The sequence below is a fragment of the Saccostrea cucullata genome, unplaced genomic scaffold, assembly GCF_032062105.1.
Source record: "Saccostrea cucullata isolate Sc308-1 unplaced genomic scaffold, CSIRO_AGI_Scuc_v1 ctg411, whole genome shotgun sequence".
NCBI classification, from domain to species: domain Eukaryota; kingdom Metazoa; phylum Mollusca; class Bivalvia; order Ostreida; family Ostreidae; genus Saccostrea; species Saccostrea cuccullata.
In genome coordinates this window covers 171,097-196,354 of record NW_026927468.1, presented here as the reverse complement: position 1 = coordinate 196,354, position 25,258 = coordinate 171,097, and the positions used below count along the sequence as shown (strand labels likewise).

General features: G+C 31.9%; 2 protein-coding genes across 3 annotated transcripts in view; both read right to left on the bottom strand.

Moving 5' to 3' along the window:
* Positions 1 to 6,034: 6,034 nt before the first annotated feature.
* On the bottom strand, positions 6,035 to 10,244 carry LOC134274567 (uncharacterized). Its single transcript, XM_062756843.1, has 5 exons — positions 10,178 to 10,244; positions 8,895 to 9,026; positions 7,228 to 7,345; positions 6,456 to 6,487; positions 6,035 to 6,344 (listed from the first exon to the last, which is right to left on the bottom strand). Exons 2-5 carry the CDS (start codon positions 8,953 to 8,955, stop codon positions 6,160 to 6,162), a joined length of 396 nt encoding a protein of 131 aa, XP_062612827.1. The 5' UTR covers positions 8,956 to 9,026; positions 10,178 to 10,244; the 3' UTR covers positions 6,035 to 6,159.
* Positions 10,245 to 22,209: 11,965 nt separating this feature from the next.
* The window catches only part of LOC134274575 (ATP-binding cassette sub-family C member 4-like), a 41,014-nt gene continuing 37,965 nt past the window's right edge, over positions 22,210 to 25,258 (bottom strand). For both annotated transcript variants that reach the window (XM_062756851.1, XM_062756852.1), the window contains exon 27: positions 22,210 to 24,879. In XM_062756851.1, the coding sequence (XP_062612835.1) occupies positions 24,238 to 24,879 (642 nt within the window). In that variant the 3' untranslated portion in view covers positions 22,210 to 24,237. The remainder of the gene's footprint in view (positions 24,880 to 25,258) is intronic.

The following is a 25,258-nucleotide window of genomic DNA, read 5'->3' as shown; positions in this document are numbered from 1 at the left end:
GTTCTCTGTTGTACAAAGAGACAGTGGGCTATATTATTATTAAGTTCTTTAAATCGAAATATTTATCAAAAAGTACCTTGCATTAAGATTTGAAAAAAAAAAATTATCACAATTTTCAGAATAGCAATTAGATGAATTTAGTAACACTACGAAGCAAGTAAACCAAACACCGCCCACAACATACAGTTTTGCACATCAAAAGACATAAATTTTATTCAGCGTTATATATTTACATCTTGAAATTCATTAAAAATTGTCCTAGATAAAATTACAATAGTAAAAATACTTTGTATCTACATTTATCTACTGGTTCATCGATATAGGCGTTGTTCAAAAATCACGCTCGGAGCGAGAAAAATAAGACAGAAGCGGGTGACTTCGTGTAATCGAGAGTATGTAAATATAAGGAATAACTGTCTAATATTTTGGTGTTATGACGATGATCAATCGATTGGCTTGCGTGATAATTTTATGCATAAATACCTTCTTGTTTTTTTTTAAATTTACCACGCAAGCCAATCGATTGATCACACCATGAAACCAAAAATTTAGGCAGTTATTCCTTGAATAAGGCATCAAATTTTCTCAAGTATTTATTAATATTTTTGCCATGATTTATTTTTGTTTTAAAACTAGCATTTATGCAGATATTACATACCTTAACAATACCATAAAATAATATAATTGAAGGTATAGCAAGTGTTAGCAGGAGTTGATCACAAAACACCCTAACTGAAAACATTTTTTTTAAATAAAACTTACCCCATTGATGTATTTGAACAAATTCTTATAGTATCCACTAAAAATTGATTCATTTCTTTTGATAACATTATAAATATAAAACAAAATTTCATTATGTGCAGAAATTGAAAAAAAAGGTATTCCGCTAACTAGTGAAAATACCAAAAACAAATCCATCGTTAAAAAGTTCGGGAAGCAGTACTATTATCTATTGGCGTACTTGATTCATTGACTTGTTTCATAGGTGTGCATAAATGGAGAAATCACTAAAATTCAAAACGCTTTCCTTTGTAACGTTTGAAAACAGTTACAATTTTAATTACTTTTTTGGGGAAAAAGTGAAATATGAATTGATTTTGCATTTTGTATCATTCTCTTTACTGTCATCAAGTGTTAGAGGATGTTTCCAGGCTGTTTAACCAGCATTGCTGATTTCAGTCCTGCATGCATATGTTATTTCCTTAAGCATAATTGTTCAGATGCATGGTTTTACGAGGGAACGTTGTCCCAAAACTTGGTAGACAATGTTTACAACCTTGTAGGCGTCCATTCAATAGTAACCAAATTTTGCATGGCCAAAACGTATTCATTTTTCCCTCAAATAGTGAGTTTATTATTTAATACATTTCATAGTGATATGTGTAACATCTGTATTATGACTATTTATAGGAAGGCCGATACGGTCTGTAGGCGCACGAACATAATTCGGATTTACATATGTTACTACGTTCCAGTTGCAATAGTTCTTATAGTAATATATTGAACATAAAATTTGAATTTATATCAGTGAAACTAGAAACAAAATTTAAATATTATGTCAAATTTTCACGTAAATAGCATCAGAGACAAAGGGTTGGTATTATCTTAATTTTCCAAGTGTTGTTGGGATAAAGTTTGCTGCAAGTGATGTTGTAAACGCGTTAGCGGGGCACAGAAATGTAATAAAAATGGTTGAAATGTGAAAGAGATACAGCTTTAATATACGGGGTTTTTTGTAAAGATAATGGGATTAAGTGTAAGATAGACGTGTATGTACGTCAAATTTGCTACGTGCATCAGTCTACACTTATTGTATGTGTTATTTTCGCGAAATATGATATTCTTGCTCACAAAAAATATTGCAATTTCCTATAGCGAGAAATGAAATTTAATTTAGCTAAGAAAAATATTTTTATGTCCCCGTAATGGGAGATTTAAAGGTACATGTATATAATATCTGCACAGTCTGTTCGTCTGTCTATCTGTCTGTTTGTCCACAAAAGCTTTGACCTTGCCTTTAACTTTTGAGAGGGTAGGCTAGGGATTTCCAAGTGTATTCCATGTGATATTTGACCCTTTGACCTTGGATTTTGACCAACTTTTACAAAAAATTACCAAACTTTAACCTTGGCCATAACTTTGATTTGCTTGGATTTCATACTTCCATGTGTATTCATTGTGACAATACCTTTTAACTGGGAACATGTATAATTATTTTTGACTTTTTGACATTGACCTTAAAGTTTGACATACTTTAAGAAAGCTCTAAATACTGCAAGGTAAAAAAGATATATTTAAAGTGTAGTTTTATGCACTTAGAGCGATCTCCCCTTAGAAGTAGGTTATTTACAGTTTATTGCACTTTTTGTAATAGATTGAAATATTATTGGCATTATATTAGACCAAGAATAAGTAAATGAATTCATTTTTTCTATTTATTTTCCCTATGTGACTAAACAACATTGACTTCTGTTCACGAATAGTCTTTTGTCTTTGAACAGTTTTCATAATGAAATAAGGCAGGTACCCTTTGTTGAAATTTAACAAATAGTCCCAGTATTCACACCCATATAAGTTATCTTTTTTTAAAGACAAAAAAGCACCAGTGTTTAGAGAGCTTCCTTAGAAACTTGTTTAAACATTTTGCACAGATGAAGCAAAATTAATTTTTTTCAAAAATATAAGCGTTTTGTCTTATTGTGTCTTTTGACCATCATGTTAATTTCAATTTATCACAATGCATACTACTGGTATACATGTAGCAATAAATACCTTTTTAAGTTACATTTTAACCCTAACTCTGAACAGTATGATATCATTGAATAGGAAGCTTTGATCCCATAACACTCTAATGAAAAGCCATTAATTTCTAAACTTACGCAGTGGATGTGTTCGAACAAATACCTATCTTATTCCCTAAGAACGGATTTATTGCTTTTAAGAAAACAATAAAGATAAAATAATTTTTCATAACAAACATAGATAAAACAAAACTGATACGTTTAATGATCATGAATATCAAAGTATTTTTATCTGGAATGCTAAAAAAACCAACCCATCGTAGAAGTACAGGAATGTGTTTTATTGACTTGTCCTACTTGTACTAGAGATATTTTTAAGTTATGTATAATTAGCGAAAGCAAAAAAGCAAGAAAACTTTCTCCCATGATCATAACATTTGGAAGCAGTGACTATTCGGATGAAATTGCCTATTTTCAGGGAGAAAAGTGTAATATATTAATATACATTATTATAACAGAAACACGATCCGAATGGTCGAACTACTTTTTGTTGACAGTCGCAGATCATAAGGTAAACTCGAGTTTGATATAATTATCTGCGCCTGTCAACTTGACGTGATCCGGCTCTTCGCATCAAGTTACTGTTATAAATAAATTTATTATAAACCCCCTTCAACTAGCAAAATATACTAAAAGAAAAGTTTTAGATCCATTATATTTATATAACTTTTATCCATTAAACAAAGCAATTTAATATCAAGGGCGATAAAACAAAAACGCCAAGAATTCCGCGTACAAGTCGTCATAAAGTTCACCGAGGGATGATGGTTATTGGTATCACAATGGGATCACAGTGTAAATGGAATGAATTAAAGTGGTAAAGGAGAATTGTGAGATATTGAAATAAGATTTTTTGATATAGGTACTTCATGTACATGCATGTACATGTATTTACCTTTCAGGAACAATCGTTTATATTTCAAATATTATATAAATGTGAATTTTTCGTAAAGAAAATGAAAGCAGTTAAGCAATAAGGTAAAAAAAATAAACAACCAGAAATTTAACTTAGATCGCATTTAAATCCTTTAAAGAACTATTTGACATGCAAACTTGTACTTTTAATGTGGGGAAAAGGTTTGAAGCACTACGGAATTGATTAAAGCAAGAAATAAGTTGTTTTTGGCAATTTGAAACATTTTCCCACGATTACGTATATATGTAGAATTCGGGACATTTCAGGAAATATACAAATTTATATAATAAAGCATTGCTCTTATACAAATAACTTTCAAAAATATCTAATAAATCGTATCACAACGAGCTTACTTTGTGATCGGTAGGTCGTGAGTTCGAATCTCGGCCGTGACTGACCTAAGTCGATAAAAAATGGGTAGCAACTGTTCCTTTGCCATGCACTCAGCACTTGAAGTGAAAGTAGCTGATCCTTCAGATGAGACCTTAACAACTGAGGCCCCGGGTTGTGACAGGCCCTAATTGGTATGATAAAGATCCCTCACTGCTCGATGGCCCTAAGTGCAGAGTAAAGGTCAAAATGTGAAGCCCTTCACCCGTATATGGTGACGTCTCTACATGAGTAAAATATTATCGAATGGGACGTGAAACATTGTACAGTCGATCAATAAAAACCAGAACCACCAATTAAATCCCCCAAACAAAGGTCTGTATATTTTATATAATTCTATTGATTGATTGTATGTTATTTTACGTCTTCCTCGAGAATTTTCCACTCATATGTACATTGTGGATGCCATTACTTGACAGTGGAGAGTTACAAATTTACGAATGCCCTATATTCGGCACTCAGGGCCATTGAAAAATGAGGCATCTTTTTTGTGCCAGCACCTACTGCAACAAGGGACTTCGGTTTATACGGTTTCATCCGTAGGACCGGTCTCCTCGTCCCACAGTTGAATTTGAACCCCGCGACGTAAGGATCAACTCCTTACTTCGCGACTCTAGGTTATAAAGACACTATAACCACTGCTCCACGCGGGCGACTCAATAGATGAAGCTTACCTTCAATGAAACAAACTGTATATAGGTATGGATTTTGAAAAATAAAAACCTTCATCGGACATTTTCCACGAGAATACGATATGCAAGGCATTGAACTGAAGAGCTTTGAAAGAAAAAAATCTAGCAGAATGAATGGAATGTTTGAGGCAAATTTTAAGATAAAATACCAGTCCCATGGAACACTACCGAAAGAAATACAATCACATTTTAGAAATATTGATTTAATGTAGGGCCAGGAAATATTGATATATTGGCTACTTGCTTCTTAGATGCAATAATTTTTTACCATGAACATGTATGTTGCACAAGTACATTTAGAGGAAAAAGATGTGGATCCCACCTGAAATGCCCCTCAGTGTGCCGAAGTTACTAAAATTTAGTACGGTTATACATGATTAAGCATGTTTTTTGATTCGTTATAACCAATTCAAGAAGAATTTGGTTATAACGAATTCAACAAATCTGTAATAACAGATTAAATTCGTTATAACGAATTCAATAAATCTGTAGTAACAAATTAAATTCGTTATAACGAATTCAATGAATCTGTTATAACAAATTAAATTCGTTAAAACGAATAATTCAATGAATCTGTTATAACAAAATAAATTCGTTATAACGAATTCAATAAATCTGTTATAACAAATTAAATTCGTTATAACGAATTCTAAAAATCGTTATAACGAATTCAAAAATATGTTTTGATAGGTCCTAAAGGGGCTTCCGTAGACACATCTGTTTTATATTTGAATATTGTATTAGAGAAGACGTCAGTAGTAACCTTATGATGTTTTATGATAAACGATGATGACTATTTTCAATCAGTAATGTAGCGATATACACATAATTATGTACCATTATCAATTGCTGATGGAATTTATATCCTTCAGTTGATTCGATAAGCAACAGCATGCTCTACGTACATATGTATAAACACTTTCTAAAACGAGATACGCTATTCGCAAACAAGTTGATGAAGAAGGATATCAACAGTCTTGCTTGAAGTCATCATTTCGCAAGTTTTAGGGTCGATACAATGATCTTGTCAGCAGATACAACTTATCATTAAGTCAAACGCTGACTGATATAATCATCCTAATTGTTACGCCATTATTAGCACTGCATTGACTACGGATTTTTACGTTTTTCCCGACTAAGTTAATAAGCACGCGGGGATGTGACGCTTCGGCAGGAGATGCTCACTCCTCCTAGGCACCCGATCCCAACCTCTAATGTTTTGGGGTCTTCGTGTTTGCTCTGTTCCCTGTCTGCATTGTTTAATTGGACTTTGATCTTTAATACTCTTCGTTATCACCGTATTTTATCATTATAATCTTTATTGCCACATGCATTGTAAACATTCAATAAATTAAGCATTCTACGTGTTCAAGAGATCCTTTCTGATTTTTAAGGTTAAAGTATCATAAGGTTCCAAATCCACAGAATATTCATTTTCGTTATTCAAACCATGTCGTTTCTGATGGTTCACCACTGGTTCATTTCCTCTTCCATGATAATTAGTTAAATTTTGCAGCTGTGTATCTGCGGCTGATTTTGCTGTTTCTATAGAAGACAAACAATCATTGGGAATTCTGTAAATATGAAATGAAAATGTACATTACAAATAATACAAATATTTAACTCTCCCAGCTTGAATAAATTAAGGAATGTTACCTTCATCTTGATCTCGTTTTGATGAACGTTTCCTGTTAAAAATCAATTGTAAACTTATAAAATTTAATACTAGTAAATGTAATAGAGTTTGTCAAATAAACATTTCAACAGGATAATGCATGATTGTTTTTTTAGCGTAAGGGCAATTACTGAACCTATTTGTTTGCATTTAATTATATTTTAAGATATGTCAGTACTTATATTCGTTGTATAAAGATAAAACAACTTTTTGAAAATCTTATTTCCGCTTTTCTTTCAAAAGGGAACAAAATCAATTTGAAAAAAACTTCCGTGATCGTTTTATTGCTTGAAGTGGAATATGTATAGTTACATGTATTTAAGGAATGTTTTGTGTGAGATATTGGTGTGTGAATCACACAGACTTGTCACGTAGGCATATTTCATGAAGCGCGCTAGCGCGCTTCATGAAAAATATGCCTACGTGCAAGTCTGTGAGATTCACACACCAATAATTCACACTAAACTTAAAAACATTCCTTATATTTACATTTTACATGTTTGGAAGCACCAAAAATATAAGTACAATATTTGAATTTCTCGCTGCCCTATATCGTTATACTTTTACTAACGTCGCTGTAGCATTATTGTGACGTCACGTTAAAGCACGTTTCTCCGTGTATATTTCTACGCCTGAGTATACACAAAAATGGTATTCAAATCAATTTCACAGTTGGCTTAGTAGAAAAACACAGCGAATGTAAATATTTGGCATTGATTCAAAGTTAAGTTAATAGAACTAGTATTAACCAACCTATGTAGACAGAAAATAATCATTAAAACTGTAAATCCAACGCCGCAGCTACCACACACCGATATTGTTATAGTCAACCAATTAATAACATTTCCATTTCCGTGGCTATCAGGCAAATCTATTCATAAGTACAAAAATACGAAAGAGAATTAAAGAATTACATAAAAGGACACAGTGAGTCAAAATCATGTCTTTCTTTTAAGATATCTGTAGCATACATAGAAAGACTTATGAAAATAATGAGTATATAGCTAAAATATGACAATTAAACTGAAAGAAAAAACTGCACGATATAAGTCATAATAAGTGCCTGAAAAACAAAGGTTGTATCTACCGTTTCGTTGTTTTCGTGTTTGTCAAGGTCACGCCACTTTTATTTTTAGCTCAAACATGTAAACAACATTCAACTTGGAGCATGGAAAGGTGAGAAATATGTTCTAACAAAGTTTTAAAAAGATTGCCTCTAAATTTTTGGTCTACTTACATTCTTTCCTGGGCACTTGAGACCATGGTAACTATGGAAACTTATTCAACTTTTCTGCGCACGCGTACAATGAGGTGGAAGAAGTATTGAGTAATATTTTCTGTCTGGGTTATACTAAAATTATTTTGACTTTTATTTTTCTCCTTAAAAATAGAATTTTTAGGTTTTGAAACCTGTAATTTTCTGAAACCTAATACTTTTAGGAATTGAACAAAATTAACAAGGGTCAAGCAAAAATTCTACACTTGTCAATTTTTCCCCTTTGTGCGTCACAATGCCGCTTTAAAGTTAGATAAAACACAGCTCGAAAAATAGCGGGCTTCTTCGGATTCGGAATCGAGAAAGAAACAGAATTTTTAAATGTAAACTTAATTGATAAAAATATATACATGTATAAAGTCAATCAATAATAATATTTATTAATTAATTTAATTTTTGGAAATTCATTAGGACATGAACTACGAAGCTTCGTGCTTAGTTAGCGCTTCGAGATAAATAATTATAGGGGTAAATCGTTCTTGTTTATGTATCTAATTAATTATCAAAAATAAAATTCATTTCTTATACTTTCATCGTTTTACTTGTGCTTTGTCACACATTTTTGTCACTCAACGAATTTTTGTAAAAGAACTTGCACTTTTTTTTTGCTCTAGTTACATCACAATGGAATTATTCTTAATCATCATACGGTAGTTAATGAGAACATGATCTTTTATATAGTAATCAAAGAAACGTGCGTACGGGGAAATAATTGGGAATGTTAACATTACATGTTTAATTCCGTCTTATTTTCACTGGCTTGTGACCATATAATAACATGGATATATTTCTTTTGATAGAATTGATTTTAATGTTGCAAATAGTAAACGTTTAGCTTTACAAATTAAAAAAATAAACATTATAAACATGAAACAAATTAAAATGTATCAGAGATGCAATCGGATATAACGTGATGTAGAAGTAAGCATTAAATGATTACATGTACATCAAGAACGAGCCTTTGTATTGTATATCGAGTACAATATTTATAAAAAATAATTGTGCCTAATCCATAATGATTATACTAACTCTACTGATGTTTTGAGTGTTAGTGAATGGTACAAGATAAAATATTTTTGTTTCTTCAAGATTTGTGAAATGGCAGATAACTTGCAACTGAAAAGTTAAAATATCATACTAGTACTTGTTGTTACAGTACATCCTCTTACTGGGTTACATGAGGTGCAGAGATCAGGACAGGGCATCAGGCACAACCTTCCATAAAAACCGCGAGGGCATGGTTCACAGTTATTTCCATATGTTCCTGGCCAACATTCTTTAAACAAGTAAAGGTTTTAAAATTGAATATTTGTACAGCTCAACGCACTTTTTAAACTCGCACAAATTAAGGTCACATTGTTATAATGCAAAATTGTGTAACGTGAAAACAAAATATATTTTATAAATGATTTATAACTTAATTTTGATCATATTCCATTACTTTAAACAAAATTCACACATAATAATTGGTAAGAATTTTATATGCTCTTGGATGATATATTGTGAGTGTTTCCAAATGGTTTTTTTCAAGGTTTCTCGTCAAATACAATCGTCTTTGTATCCGTTCATTTTAAAGCATACTTCTGCCTTGCCTTAATACAGAAACAGTGCGGTTCATGTAAATTTTGTGTTTTCTGTACACTAATATGATACTAAGGCGCAATATGTGATAGAAGTATTTCTCATCCGTTCCACTGCTTTCCATGTTAAAAAGATGGCATTTTTTCAGGTTTACTTTCTGAAATCTGGCATCACGAAAGATACCTTCCAACGCAAAATTTCAAAGTTTCAGACCATAAATCTAAAAGAATTTTCTTTTCAACACTTACAATTTACTATGTTAAACATAAACAATACTTTATTATCCTGTCCTTTCACATGATATCTTTATGCAGTTTTGTCATTTTCGGCGCAGCATTTCGACAAAACCAAGACAAGTATGGAAAATATGCAAAGTACCTAGAAAAATGCTCATTTGTAAGAAGTCAATTTGAAAATTTCAACCAAATAGTATCAAAGATAGTTCGATTAATTAAGTTGTAACTACCTACGATAGAATCATACAATTTATAGAAAAAAAAATCCCTTTTAGAACGTTGACTTTTAAAACTTACGATAATGATTTTAGCGAATATGCACTTTAAGCATGAAATGTTGAATAATGTAAGAGTTATGTATCGTACTGAAACTCGATAATTTTAAGTTTTATTGCCAAAAAAATGACCTTAATTTATGCAAAAAACCATGTGAGTTTAAAAAGTGCGTTGAGCTGTATACTTTAATTAAATAGCTTATTTTGAAACTGTCAATAACACATTATAAAATAAATGAATGATGAAATAACTTTGAAAATGCAAGAATTGCCACGATATCAGCAAAACGTTGTGGTTTTAAATCAAAAGTTATTATATACATCAAACATCATACCTACACAACTTTCACCAACTTTGCGAAAGTTTGCACAGCATCTCAATAGTTCTCTGTAGCAAAAAGGAACAATGCGTACAATATTTGTACATGAAATAAATAGTACTTAAAGTCAAAGCACATTTTATCAAAATCATTACAAAATAAATTACTTTTTGGCAAGTTACGTTTATAATTACATGTACCAAGAAAAAAGCAAACAAACAAACAAAAACTATATTAATATCTGGATCATTCTAATTACATATGCCAACGTCATATGCATGTGAAATTAATTGTTGTTTGTAATATCAAACCTCGTCAAGCCATTTTTTATTTGCAGCTATATTTTTCATTACTTGGCATTTCATTTTTCACTTCATGTTTGTCGCACCAGATACATTTCGCCCACTTTATTCGCCCATTTTAGATTTTAGAATATATATAAAATCTATTTTACCTAAATACAATGTCACTTCTTTTTTTGCATTTAATTGTCTCTTTGGGCATTGTGCTAACATCAATGGGGACTAATCACAATATATAAACTATACATGTAAAATCCATGTGAATCTACATGATGAATCCAAAACAACCTTTTAAAACACATTTTTAAAATTTTTAAATACTTACCCAATGGATGAATTCGAACAAACATTTGTTGTATTTCCTAAAAGAAGATTTAAAGTTTTTGATAGAACAATCAGAATAAAAAAGCATTTCATAATTAGCAGAAATGCGTAACAAATTTCCACTGTACTCATAAAAATAAAAGTCTTTTTAATGTGCAATTTAGAAAAATCGTAGATGTTTGTACAGGATCTACTTGCCATAACTTATATATAATTGACTTGTTTTAAAGGTATAATTAATTGCGGAAATCACAAACTTTAGAATAAATTTCCCTTCCTAAAGTTTGGACGTACTTATTATCTGAGTACTTAAGAACAATTATATATTTTCAGGAAAAGCTTAGTAATAAATGTTAATTAAACCAATTTGACACTATACGAGTCCTACAGGTGATCAAAACGTCCGCGCATTCTCTGTGTCTAAGAATTACAAAACGATAATTAAAAGTACGTTGCCGAAAAGCAACAGAGCTATGATCAGTTAAAGAATGTATAAAGTGTTCAATGTCTAATCTTAAAAATGATATATTTAATTACCTGTATTTGGCCTCTGTCCCTATCCCGATGCTGGCGAAACAAAATGAAAGTCAACTTCAAATGAGATTGAAGACAGTGCAAAGAGCGTCTGACCAATTTTTTAAGCAATCACCCAATGCAAAAACAAGAATTATAGCTATGCATTCTCATTTGCCATCTGTATTTATTATATTTAAATGGAAAAATTATAATGGTGAGTAGTGCACTCAAAGATATCTATACATTCAATGAATAATACCTTAATAAACAACACAATCTGTATAAAAAAAATTATAAATTAAATCTGGATCACGTAATTATGTTCCCCAAACGAAGTTGGGGAACATATTGTTTTTACTCTGTTTCTTATTATTATTATTATTATTATTATTATTCTTTTTTCTTCTTATTTCTTCTCCGGTACTTTTTTGTCCGGAAGTGTTCTCAGAAACTGTTCACCAAATTAAGTTAAAACCTTTTTAGGGTTAGTAAGCATGTTGTGTAGATGTGCCGAACGAAGGTCATTTTGCGCGCATTCGCATGCACGTGCGGGCGCGTGCAATGAGTAAAATGACTGATATATTTAATATGGTTGTAACTTTTATATTTTTTGATAAAATGTTTTGAAACTCATTATATAAAGATATATAAGTAGTGTAGATAAGATGACATGGTCAAATTTGCATGAACTAACGCGCATGCACGTGCGCTTTGCTCTGATTGGCTGAAACAGAAATCTTAATATCTTTTTTGTTTTATGATGAAATGCTTTGAAATTTATAACATAGACATGCATTAGGATGTACTACAAAATGATATATAAAATTTTTCATGAAATCACGCGCATGCACGTGCGCTGCAATCTGATTGGCTGAAACTTTAAATGAGTATAACTCCCTTGATTTTCAACTAAACAGCACGGGATTTAGAACATAGATAGACATAATGGACTCCTACAGGATGGTATGGTCACCATTCACATGCATGCACGTGCGTGCACGTGCGCTTTGCTCTGATTGGCTGAAACAAAAATCTCAATATCTTTTCTGATTTTTTACAAAATGGTTTGAAATTTAAAACGTAGGCATACTTTAAGATGTCCTACAATATGATATATAATAATTGTCATGAAAATACGCGCATGCACGTGCGCTGCGATCTGATTGGCTTAATCTTTAAATGGCTATAACTCCCTTGTTTTTCAACCAAACAGGATGGGATTAAGAACAAAGACAGACATAATGGACATCTACAAGAATGTATGGTCATCATGCACCTGCGTGCACTTGCAAATGAGTAAAATAGTGTAGACAAGATGATATCGGCATTACGCTCATGCAATCACATGCGCACGCCTACATTGCTTGGTATACTTGTGGGAAAACGTTGTTTACGTCTTAAATGCATAGATTTTGCCTTTTTTAATGAAACTTACAGGGAATATGGCATGAGAAGGGAGTTGGGGAGCGTTTGGGGAACATCTGTAACGGTTCCCGTTACAATTAGCACTAGTTTTATATGAATGACAAAATTATACAAAAAAAATTATTTTTATTACTTCACAATCTTTTCCCAAATAAACATCTTACATAGACTTAACATCCGTACTTAAAAAAAATCAACGTAAACAAATTAATAATTTGTAACTCCAAAACCTTATCTTGGTTTGTATATAAGAAAATATTTGTTTAGACCTTATAAACAAACCAGACGAAAAATTTTCCAAAAAAAAAAATCCATCCTTTGTAATACCTATTACAATTTTCACTGGGAACCTAGTTGTCTTAATATTGAAAAAAAAACATTGTATACGAATACGATTTGGCTGTCTAGATGCAATGCCTTTCTATTCTCACAGTGAATCTAGCCAGCTGTCCGACATGTCCTAATAGATACATCAGATACACGGTACACTTACACAATGACTGATAAGGTGCAAAGACTACAGACACCCACAGAGCACGTCTCCTAATATACAGGGTACATTATATACAGATACATCTGTTGACCAAAGTGCAATGAGGGTAAACACTCATAGGACACACGTCCTAACACATAAGGCTCACAGTGTACATATCACATTTTATTTTTGGAATTCAAAATTCTTTCATTCTAATAAGAAAATATTTTGTACGTTTTCAAATGATTCATCATTTAATAATTCTGTTGTCTCCAATACTTCATTTGAGCTTTTATCTGGACGGGAATTCTTGCTCATATGCTGGTCATGGATACAGGACTAACATGTAACTTATGGGTCATCTTGTTTGGAATGTAACACATAACTATCTGCATGAGAAGAAACACTTGGTAATGTGTCCATGTTCTGCTGTTTTTTACGCACCAAAAGTGAAATTGTCTCAAGTGAATCATAGACATTTTCATTATAATTTTCATCATCTTCATTATCTTCCACTGTCTGGACATTCAGAGGGGGTGACATGTGTAAACCAAGAATCTACCTCTTTCTCTCTGGTATTATTAATATACACGTATATAACTAAATATTAATGTATAAATTTTATTGAAAGTATGGGCATTCCAGGTTATGTCAAATGGAGAAATTCTCATTTAAATTATGGGCTTCAAAATTAAAATCTTTTAAAAAGTCTTTTCGCTCAGTACCTCATCAATACTTACACATACTGATACAGAAAATACCAATACAATAATTTAATAGGCTCATAAATCAGGCTAGTCACAAATATCAATAAACACATTTTGAACACTATTGGTCTGTTGAAGAGATTCAGCGCTACGGTTTCCTTGTCCAGTAACGGCTTCTTCATATTCTGCATTTGTCTGTAGTGCATCATAACTGTTTTGTTCATCAGCGGTCTCATTACTGAAACCAGTAGATTGATCATATATTTGTATGGATGGAGGGCGAGTATGGAAGCTAAAGATAAAGAAATATTGAAATAATGTTCGTGTTAAGTAAAACCAATATTCTTTATCGTGTTTATGTTTTTATTAACCCTTTTTAACCGAATAAACGTATTAATTCTTCTTAAAACTATTTCAGAGAAGGTTGATTTCAAGCAGAATCATTAATTACTTTAATTTGGTTTCTTTCTCGGGACCCAAACTCTAATGTTTGAAGGGTTCAAAGCATTCAAACACAGTTTAAGGCTTTGAACAGCTCCGATATTTTAAGATTAGAAAAGTTACTCTTATGTCCTTACAAAAAAGTTTATGAGAGTTCATCTCGGACAAAAATATAGCATACCATTTTTTTCGTTTCAAATATCCAATTATCCCAACGATAGCAAAAATTACGGTAAATAGTCCTAACGATGCAAGGATGATATTTCCGCTATGGATAGTTACATGTACATGTGCGTCATCTGCTATTGATAAAACCTAGCAATCGTTTATCTTATAACTAATTGCTTGTACAGATTTTATATTCAAATTGAAAGGTCAAAGGTTAAGCTGAAAGACACGGAATCATTAGTCGGAAAGCTAAATCTTCTTTTCCAAGGCTATCGGGGGTTAGAAGGGCATTCAACAGAAGATTTGAAGATTTTATGATTCTATGATTGGCATCTTATCTTGTTCCAATAGACACATTACAATATCTATGGCACTGAAAGAAGATATGTTGTGTAGGTTCATTTTTAGACAATTTCAATGTTGTGGCTTTCTTTCCATGTTCGGAATGGGTCAATTCAAGAGCAATCCAGCTATTCACAGATAGGGAAACACTTGGTTGTGTATGCTACTTTTAAGGAAGGTGGATTATGATGATTGGACTTTAGAATGGGAAAATCAGGATATCATCAGGGTTACAACACTTCTGACATTTGTCCCCCATAGTATTGTTAATTATGGTCTGGGGGAGGAACTGATTTGAAATAAGGTTCCATATACCAATAGCATAGAGAAGGTTCTATACCGATAGTAAGCATTCTGAACACTCAGTCATCAAGGTCTCGAAATAAATTTTAAAGTAGCTAGTTTTGAAGCTTACGCAATATGATATATTTAAAGCCAGAAATATTTCTGGGCTTGCTTATGGTATGGCCGATCCTCCTTTCCGTTAACAGAGGGGAAAATTCCGACAACGTGCTCCAACAGTAAGCCAGGTCCCAGATCCCATTTCATCCGTATTTCAAAGCCTAATGTTCGGGGGGGGGGGGGGGGGGGGGGTCGAGACTATTATTGGTACCTTATTATTCCTACAATGTATTTTCAACTTTTTTTATGTCTGGAGAATTTAAAGGCAGGCCAAGGAGGGCCCGGGCCCCTTTTGTGTCCAAAATATACACAAAATTTGATGAATCAATGTTTTTTGGTGTGGTTGTGGACCCCTACCCTGGCTATATACGAGGACTTCAGCTCTCGGACCATTTTGAGATTTGGTGATGTAAGCATGCAAAATAGTCAACTGACATTAATTTTGTATACGTTGCTTTAAAGGGATAGATTGGGAAAGGGGGTAAAACTCTTGATTAAATAATTATGGTTCAATTGTTTGTATATGGCAGGCAATGAGTAAGGCCAAACTTTTCCTGAGCCCTTGTTGGTCAGTTTGGATGAAAACCACTTACATGTACACTTATACTGTAGTTATATAGCTGTATATACTGTTCATGATTTTCATACTTTATATTGGAATGATAAAAATTATTAAATTCTAACTTATTGAAAGAACAAATTATTGAAACAAATATTAAGATGTTTTATTTTCTCATTACGCATTGTAATTATAGAAAATGCCTACTTTTTTTAAAGTCTGTACATCCTGTAACTGGGTCACATGGACTGCAGTTATGACAAGACATCGTGCAGAATCTTCCATAAAATCCAATAGGACATATGGCTCACAGTTAATACCATATGTTCCTGGCCAACATTCTTTAAACAAGTATATATAAACACTGTTTTAAAATTGAATACTTTAAAATTTCATTAAATAGATAATATTATAACTAAATAAACGTCAATCACACCTTACGAAAAAAAAATTAAGAAATTTTGTAAATTTGTAAATACATGAATTGTCATGAAATTGGAAAATAAATTTTTTATTGTTTTAAATCAAAAGTTCAAATATAGATCAGACATCATACCTACACAACTTTCACCAACTATACGGAAGTTTGCTCAACATTTCAATGGTTGTCTGTAGCAAAAAGGGACAATGAATACAATTTTTGTCCATCAAATGATTACTTTTAAAGTCGAAGCATATATCAAAATTATTACTAATAACGTTTAAGCAAATTCTGCTCCACTACAGGGCAATTAGTAAAAATACATTGCGTGTTTAAGTTCCATCAATACAAAAAAGATAATTATTTTTACATCCGGTTTATTTTTTATTACCTACATGTATGTCAACATCCGGTGAAATTATTTGTATGTATTATAAAACCTCGCACATGTACAAATGCGTAACCAGTTTTTTTTTTTTTTATTATGTACCGTTAACTTTTGTTTGGTTTTGACACCTCCATTTATAAATGTTTGAAATCTAGTAGTATCAAGAATTCAACAAGTTTGCGAAAAAACATTCAAAAATTTCTTTGTCACCTAAATACTATCTTGCTCTCATTTGCATAATTGTGTCTCTTTAAGCAGTATATTAACATCAGTCGGAGATACTCACAATGTGTGAACTATACATAATTATTAAATCCATTGAAATTCATATAATGAATCCAAATCAACCTTAATAAACATATTTCTTTAATTTTCAAAAAAAAAAACAAACAAACAAAACTTACCCAATGGATGTATTCGAGCAAATTATTGCACTCCCTAAAAGTGTATTTAAGGTTTTTGACAGCACAAGAAGGATAAAAAAAAATATTTCATAATTAGCAGAAATATGTAATGAATTTCCACTGTACTCATGAAAATCAATGTCTTTTTTAATTTGCAATTTAGAAAATTCCATCGTAGACGTATATACAGGAAACTTTGCTATGATGTGTTTGCCCTACATACATGTATACAAGTGATTTTTTTTAAAGGTATACATAATTGCGGAAAGCACAAAATTTTAAATAACTTTCCTTTCGTAACGTTTGGACATTGTTACTCTCTGAGTACTTAAGGACATTTATTTATTTTTCAGGAAAAGCTTCAATTTTAATAAATCTTGCATTTCTTTTTTTGTACATAAACATTTTTTTTCTATATTGTGATTTAATTTTAATTCATCCCAAAATAAAAAAAAAAACTAATAGATGTCATACATGTACTTTGAATTCAACAGAGAAGAGAATTCACATGCAGTCTTATTCAATGTTACATTATATAACATATTATTTAAAAAATCAGCCGTAGTATTTTTTTTTCATATTTAATTAAGAAATAAATAAGGTACAGATACATATACTTCAATTTGCGTAACAAAAGAAAAATGATTTCTATGGGGAATTTAATGTATACACCTACATGTATAACTTCTATAAAACATTTTGCATGTTAACGTTGTGCATGATATATAACCTTTAAGGATTCGAGGAGAGACAAATTGTTTCAAGGCAAAATATCTGTTTGTCATAACATTTTCGTGATTAAATATTGTTTGATCATTATAGGTCTTATACAGCACTTGAGACATTTACTACTTTTACATCAATCCTCTATTCCAAACCTTTTTCCTTAATAATTATGTTGACCCTATATCTAATCCTGGGTCCATTATTTGAACAAATTACAAGATAAACTATATCTAGAAGCTTTCACGTGTTTCTTTTTTCTAGCCAAGTACTAGTTGTTTTTTATATAAGATATTTAAAAGGTTCTCCTACATTGCAGCCCCACTTTTTCCTTAAGGTCCATGATTTCAACGTTTAGAATCCACAATACATCTGAAAGCTTTCACAATATATTTTCAAATTAATAGTCCAGTGATTCTCAATTTTCAAATTAATAGTCCAGTGATTCTGATTCTCAATTTTCAAATTAATAGTCCAGTGATTCTTGTGAGAAAATTTTCAAAGAAATACGTATTTATTTTTATGTGAAATTTCATTCCTTATTATGGTCCCACCTTTTGTGACAGTCATGGTTTAAATAATTTAGAATCTGCATAATTTCTTCATAAAGTTTCAGTGCAAGTGTATCTTTCCTCATCAAGATTAAAAAGAAATTTTAATGTTTTTTTTATTATTATTTCAATGTAGTTTTAATTTAAAACGTCAACCCTCTATTCTGACTAGCCCCGTTGGGTGATTCTTGAAAAGATTTTTCAAGATTTTTCTTATACATCTCTATTTAAACTATGATCCTCTATTAAGACCCCAACTTACTTTGGAAATCATGATTTGAACAGTTTAGAATTTACTCTTCTTTAGGAAACTCGCAAAAAAAAAGTTTCATCTGTGGCCGTTTTTCATGAGAAGACGATTTTCAAAAACAAGACCCCAATTTTACCATTTGATTACATGTATCTCTCCTTGAAATGGGACTTGGCTTTCTCTTTGAATAATGTTGCATTTCCTGCACCCAAGTATGCTTTATGCCATTTTGGTTAAAAATGGCCATGTGGGATTTAGAGAAGTCAAAAATGTGAAATGTTTACAGACATTCAGACAGCTAGGCGGGTGCCGAACAATGAATGATCAGAAAAACTCATTTTAGCTTTCAGCTCAATTGAATTTAAGGTACTCCGATCCTCAGGTTCTGAAAATCAAGCATTGACTAATTGAAAATGCTCACAAAAATGTCTCTGAATTTTCAATGTAACGTGTTTTTACCCATAAAGATTCTTCTTGAAAACTTCATCTTTCAACTTAAATCATATTATATAGAGGAAATTAGTAAATCACAAATATATTTTCAGGAATTGCGAATAAAAACACCTGCTATGCATTTTCCAATTCAAATTTGATCAATTAACACATTTTAAAAATAAAAATCATAGGTATCCAGGCTTTTTAAGAAATTCTACAATTTTCAAACATATAATATACGCTTATCCACTGTCTGTGAGTGGGATAGCTCTTTTATCAAACCCGCGACAGGGAACTATTCCCCGAGGGCTTGCCTGAGGGGAATAGTCCCTGTCAAGGGTTTGATAAAAGAGCTATCCCTCTCACAAACAGTGGATAAGCGTTTTAATATACTGATGTATAATATAATTTCTGAGGTTTGAATTTTTTTGGAGTAAGATAATACTGCAAGAATATTCTGAAATCCTGATGACGTCACAATGTTACTGAAGTCATTATGACATCACCAGTTTAAAGATTTATCGCTGGAAATCAAAATTGGAGGCAAAAATTGCATGAAAATTTTCCGAGGGTGGATAGGAAAAACTATACCTCGGGGTATAGCTTTGCTATGCATGAACTATAAAGGTAGCTATTTTACCTTCTGAACTTTATATAAGAAACATTTTAACAGAAGTATAATAATGTTCTTAAATTTCTTTTATTTACTTTGATCAGTTTACAATGCAAAGTGTATAAAGATTCTCCTGTCATTGCAAAGCTCCATAAATCACTTCTAATTTCATATCATGTTTAAAAACATTGGTATCTATGGTTAGACTAAAATGAACATCAATTTCTTGATATATGTAATTTTCAAATGCTTTAATGGGGTAAAAATTTCGACTTTTACTTAGACCTCTCTGAGAACTTCAAAGAACCTTGAAGTACATTGAGAGGTATATAACGAAAATTGTTGCATGAAAATATTTTATTTTCAAGCTTCATTTTGAGACTTTTTGAATTAGATTATAAATTAAAGAGTTGTCCTTCCTGGCTGAGGATCGGAGTCCCTTAATATACTAAACAGATTTATTGAAGATACTGAACAACTACTTTAGAAAGTTGTTATGCATGTACTTGTACCATTTGAAGATTTTTGAAGGACTATTGAATGGGTAAAAGCTCAAAGTTGTTATTAGGCACTTATACACTTTCCCTTAATGGCACATTATGTAAAATATTCAGGAAATTAAAAAAACAACTCTATACTGCCTTGCTCTTATGCAAATATTTCATTTAATTTTAAATAACTCTTGTCAGGTCAATGCGTTAACTGCTAATGGGCAAAATATATATATCACTGTATAGACCATGTATCACATCTTGATGTGTAAATGACGTCATTATATATATATTATGTGACAAAAAATGTCGTACTTGAGCAAGAAACTGCTTAGCTGCAATAATGTAGCCCTCTCCGATTTTTTTTTTTTTTTTGGGAGAGGCTCCAGAAAATATCAGATAAAAAATATCGGAGAGGGCTACATTATTGCAGCTAGAAACTGCTGTGATGTTGTTGTTTTTTTTTTTTTTTACATATAAATCAAGGAAAAATCCTTTGAAGTAATGTAATGATTTGTACGATGTTTGTGGCGTTAAAGGAAGTGTCAGAAAGCATTTGTATTTTCTTTTTTTTTCTTTTTTGTAATAAGAAAGAAGATGATTATTAAACGATATTCGTTGGGATTGCACCTGCTCCGAAGACTTTATCCAAGTTACTTTACCCAGGGTATTGAGATTTTTGTTTTCATTTTTGGGGGGTGCTTTTATGTGAATTTTATTAACTCGTAAATTATAAAGTCAAAATCAAATGAAATTTTGGATTTTGGTGATTAAAAATCGTAACATAAAAATGCTGGAAAAAAAACTTCGATCAAATAACAACAAATCACTTTAAAAGGTTTCCCTGCGTGTTTTTTCCCTTCGGTATATTATCATATTTTTGTCTAGTTGGTGTACATCTCAAAATCAATATCAATACAGTTTTGGTTTAAATTGGACGTATAGTTTTTGTGGGAATAAACCTGCTCAGTAGACTTTGACCTATTTGCTTATCAAGAAACTTATTGTCGGACGGATTGAACATCCAAAGGCAGTTGGAGTGTGCCCATCCTTACATGTATCTTGCAAATGCATGATTTATCAAAAATAATAACGGACAAAAATCATTGACCTACTCCAATACATGTAACATTACCCTAGTCATTCATCTTGAAAATGTATAGGTCAAATTCGAAATCAAAAGTAAGTTTGAAAGTGACGTCGACTCTTTCTTGATACATCATCCACGCTAATTTAGTAAAAGTATGGATAAAATTTCACGGTAAATAAAGGTCAGACCAAGCATCTAAAGCAGGTTAGGTAGTGTACATCCCTATATGCTTCATCCACGCAAGTCTGGTCCAAGTAGGACTTACAGTAACTTGAGAAAGGACCTGCTCCTAAAACATTAACCTGGTCACTTTTCTAGAAAATCTAAGATACATCCAGTATCCGAATCAAGTGGTAGTATCCATCTTTAGATGCATCATCCATGCAAGTTTGGTCCTGGTAGGGTTACTTGGGAATGGACTTGCTCCAAAAACGTGAACACCGACGTCGGGATAGTATAACCTCCTTTCAACTTTCCTGAGTTCAAGCAAGAAATGTCTTGTTATTGGCGAAGTCCAGAGGATCAATGATGAGGACCCAAGATAAACAGGACATGAGGCTTAAAAGCTTATATACATGTACATTCCTAAATAATATATAATTTTTTTTCAAAGATTTTGTCATCGAAGTAATGTTATTTTCATAAGTTAACTCACAAAAAATTGAGGTACCTTACCGGGCATTTGTGCAAGACACCATGATGTTGCCTATATAATCCTTTTGAAAATAACTTTAAATTGTCAAAATCAAATTTTAGCATTGTAAATTTTTATAAACAATTAAAAATCAGTTTAAAAAACACAAGGTAATTATAACTTTAAATATATGTTATATATTACAAAGATATACAACACAGATATCTGAGGAACGTATTGTCTGATCATGACCTTAATTTATTGCAAATGCACAAATTACATGTATGATCATGAGTATTGACAATCAAAAATATTCCCAGAGATGACTATCATGGCATTAAACATGTTCAAAGAATGAGAATACCTAGTAATAACAATACAATCCGTATAACTGAAAATATTTTATTCTAAAGCTGGATCACTCTTACATTTTCTGGATGACAATTATTACACAGAATTATATTACCTCAATTTTCAAATAAAAATTTTACACAGACTTAACAATCCGTACAGTTAAAACATTCAACATTAACAAATTAAGTACATGTACCTCTAAAAAAACCTTATCTTGGTTTGTAAATTAATGAAAAAAAATACATTAACAAAAGATACATGTTTAAACCCTATAGACAAATGAGACAGAAAGTTATCCCTGTTTATAATGATATTTCATTCCCTTTCCACAATAGAAACCTTCCATTGTTTAGCATGATTGGTTTACATTACCGGGTAATATGCAATAAACTTATTGATATAAATCCTTTAAAAATATATATCTTGCAGAGGATTAGCCTGCACTTTAATAACTTTTTATAGTATTTCACATTTGAATACATAAATCCTTTTCTTGATTCCTAAAAATCTGCATTTCATTTAAGCTAAAGGAAATAATAATAACTTTGTTTAAAATTTAAATTTTTCTTTAATTTGCAAAACTGATTTCCTTAAAACTGTGTTAGGAAAAAATTAATACAGATTTTTTTTTATTACATGCACCTGTTGGAATGTACAATGTATAAAAATTTGGGGGGAAAAGGCACTCTATGAATTTTTAGGGTGGCATATCTGTGGCAAGGTTGAGTAAAAATGATTTGTAAAACATTTGGTAAAACATTTAAAAATCAAAATATTAAAATGCAAACATTATAGAAAAATGGCTCATTTTTTCTCATCATAATTGGCTTCCACAAGTGATGAGATGAGTACATGTGTATGAGACAATTTATTTCTACATTTGCAAACCCGGTACTTAAAATGCCAAATATTAGAAGTGCATGTGTATATAATTATGTTTCGGTGAAAACTGAAGCTAAAATAAATTATTGTTTATACTACCTAGCTGTTCCTATAAAACAACATGCATGCAACTTAACTGACTTCTACCCTCCTGCAGCCTTTATTATTTGGAATGCTTAACAGAGGCCAAACAAAACTTAGACATTAACATTATACCACAATATGTTAAACACTCTAATATACATACAAATGTCCAAGCAATATCTAGATTTACATACTGTATTCCTGTACAGCCAACTGCTAAAGTAAATCTAGATTCTTAGATATCTTAACTCTGTTAACACACCCGTAAACACCTTATACATGTATATCTTACAATCCCTGTTTTATATAATCACTTATCAAATTGGTTTCACAACTGACAAGTTAGAAGGTCTATAACCTCTCAAAGGACACCTGTCTAAATACACATGTACAGAGTATACTGTACACTGATACACTGGCAAACAAGGTGTAAGGTCTATAGACACTCAGATGGAACCTGTCCAAATACACTGAGTACACCGTACTGTACACTGGCTGAAAAGGTGCAATGACTATAAATTCTCCTAATATCCAGAGTAAACTGTACACAAATACATCAGCTGACAAGGTGCAATGACTTTAATTCTCACAGGGCACCTAGCTGTCCTAATATATAGTGTATTCTGTACACAAATACATCAGCTGACAAGGTGCAATGACTATAAATTCTCACAAGGCACCTACAAGTAGCTGTCCTAATATACAGAATACATTGTACACAAAAACATCAGCTGACAAGGTGCAATGACTATAAATTCTCACAGGGCACCTAGCTGTCCTAATATATAGTGTATTCTGTACACAAATACATCAGCTGAAAAGGTGCAATGACTATAAATTCTCACAGGGCACCATAGCTATCTTCATCTACTGAGTACACTGTACACTTAAACAATGACCGATGAGGTGCAGAAAGCACCTGTCCTAGTACACAGAGTACACTGTAAAAATCACATTGACTGACAAGGTGCAATGACTGTGAATACTCGCAGGGCTAATGTCCTGAAATACAGAGTTCACAATTATATTATTGGAATTCTAAAATTCTTTCACTCTAATAATGATAAGAAAATATCTTGTCCTATATTTTCAAATTATTCATCATTTTTCTCATCATTTAGGAGTTCTGTTGTCTCTGATACTTCATTTGAGTCTTCACTTGGACGGGAATTCTCAGTCACATGCTGGTTATGGATAGAGGAATTCACTAATGGGCCATTTTCTTTGGAATGTGACACAGAATTATCATCAGCATGAGAAGAAAGACTTGGTAATGGGTCCATGTTCTGCTGCTTCTTCGCAGCCAGAAGCGAACTGGTCTCTGATTCATTGACGTCTTCATTATCATCTTCATTTACATCTTCATCATCTTCCACATCTTCCTTATCTTCCACAGATCTGACTGGACCTTCGGAGGGGGACGGAACATTTTCATCAGAAGAATCAACCTCTTCCTCTCTTGACCGATTCTGAAGGACGTGATTAGCACTTATAGAATTCACGTCACTATTCTCTTCGCACAAGTAAATATCGTCTGCAGTGACAGTTTTAGTTTCCTCAGTGAGAGATGGCCGGTCTTCTGCTGGTATACTATCATAAGTAGATTTGGCAATCTCCAGGAGTTTCTGTGACTCTCCTTTTCCAGTCTGTTGCACCATTTTATATAAATATCCATCTGTGTTTTGTAACAGAACATGGGGGTGATTATACTCCATTATCTGTCCTTCATCAAGCACCTGAGAAGTATAACAAAATTGGATGTCAATTAGAACAAGTAGTTTTCAATATATTTGGATGAAAAAATGGCATTGCTGCATACTAAGTCCTATTGGGCTATCATTAGTGTTATCTAGCTTAAAGGTACTTCTAGTAAAAATAAACCAACATTTAATTTCACCTCTTGCTCTTACATGTAATAAATAATAGCCACACATAATGCATTGTCAAATGAACTTTATATCATTTTCCTATATTTTACAATTTAGTAGGTTCAACTGAATAAAATGAAACTAAAACTTTTTAAGTGGGCTATGGTGTGAAAAAAAGGCTGTGACTGTGATTCAGGCACACAAAACATCCAAAAAATTTAATGTCCAATTTGAATGTGATGTTGCA

Excerpts from the sequence above, each read along its gene's own strand:
- LOC134274567 (XM_062756843.1), bottom strand. The coding sequence starts at position 8,955 with ATGCCCTGTCCTGATCTCTGCACCTCATGTAACCCAGTAAGAGGATGT. Across the intron at positions 6,488-7,227 it reads ATTATTTTCTGTCTACATAG|GAAACGTTCATCAAAACGAG; the intron begins GTTGGTTAATAC and ends GATTTTTAACAG. Across the intron at positions 6,345-6,455 it reads AAAACGAGATCAAGATGAAG|AAACAGCAAAATCAGCCGCA; the intron begins GTAACATTCCTT and ends TGTCTTCTATAG.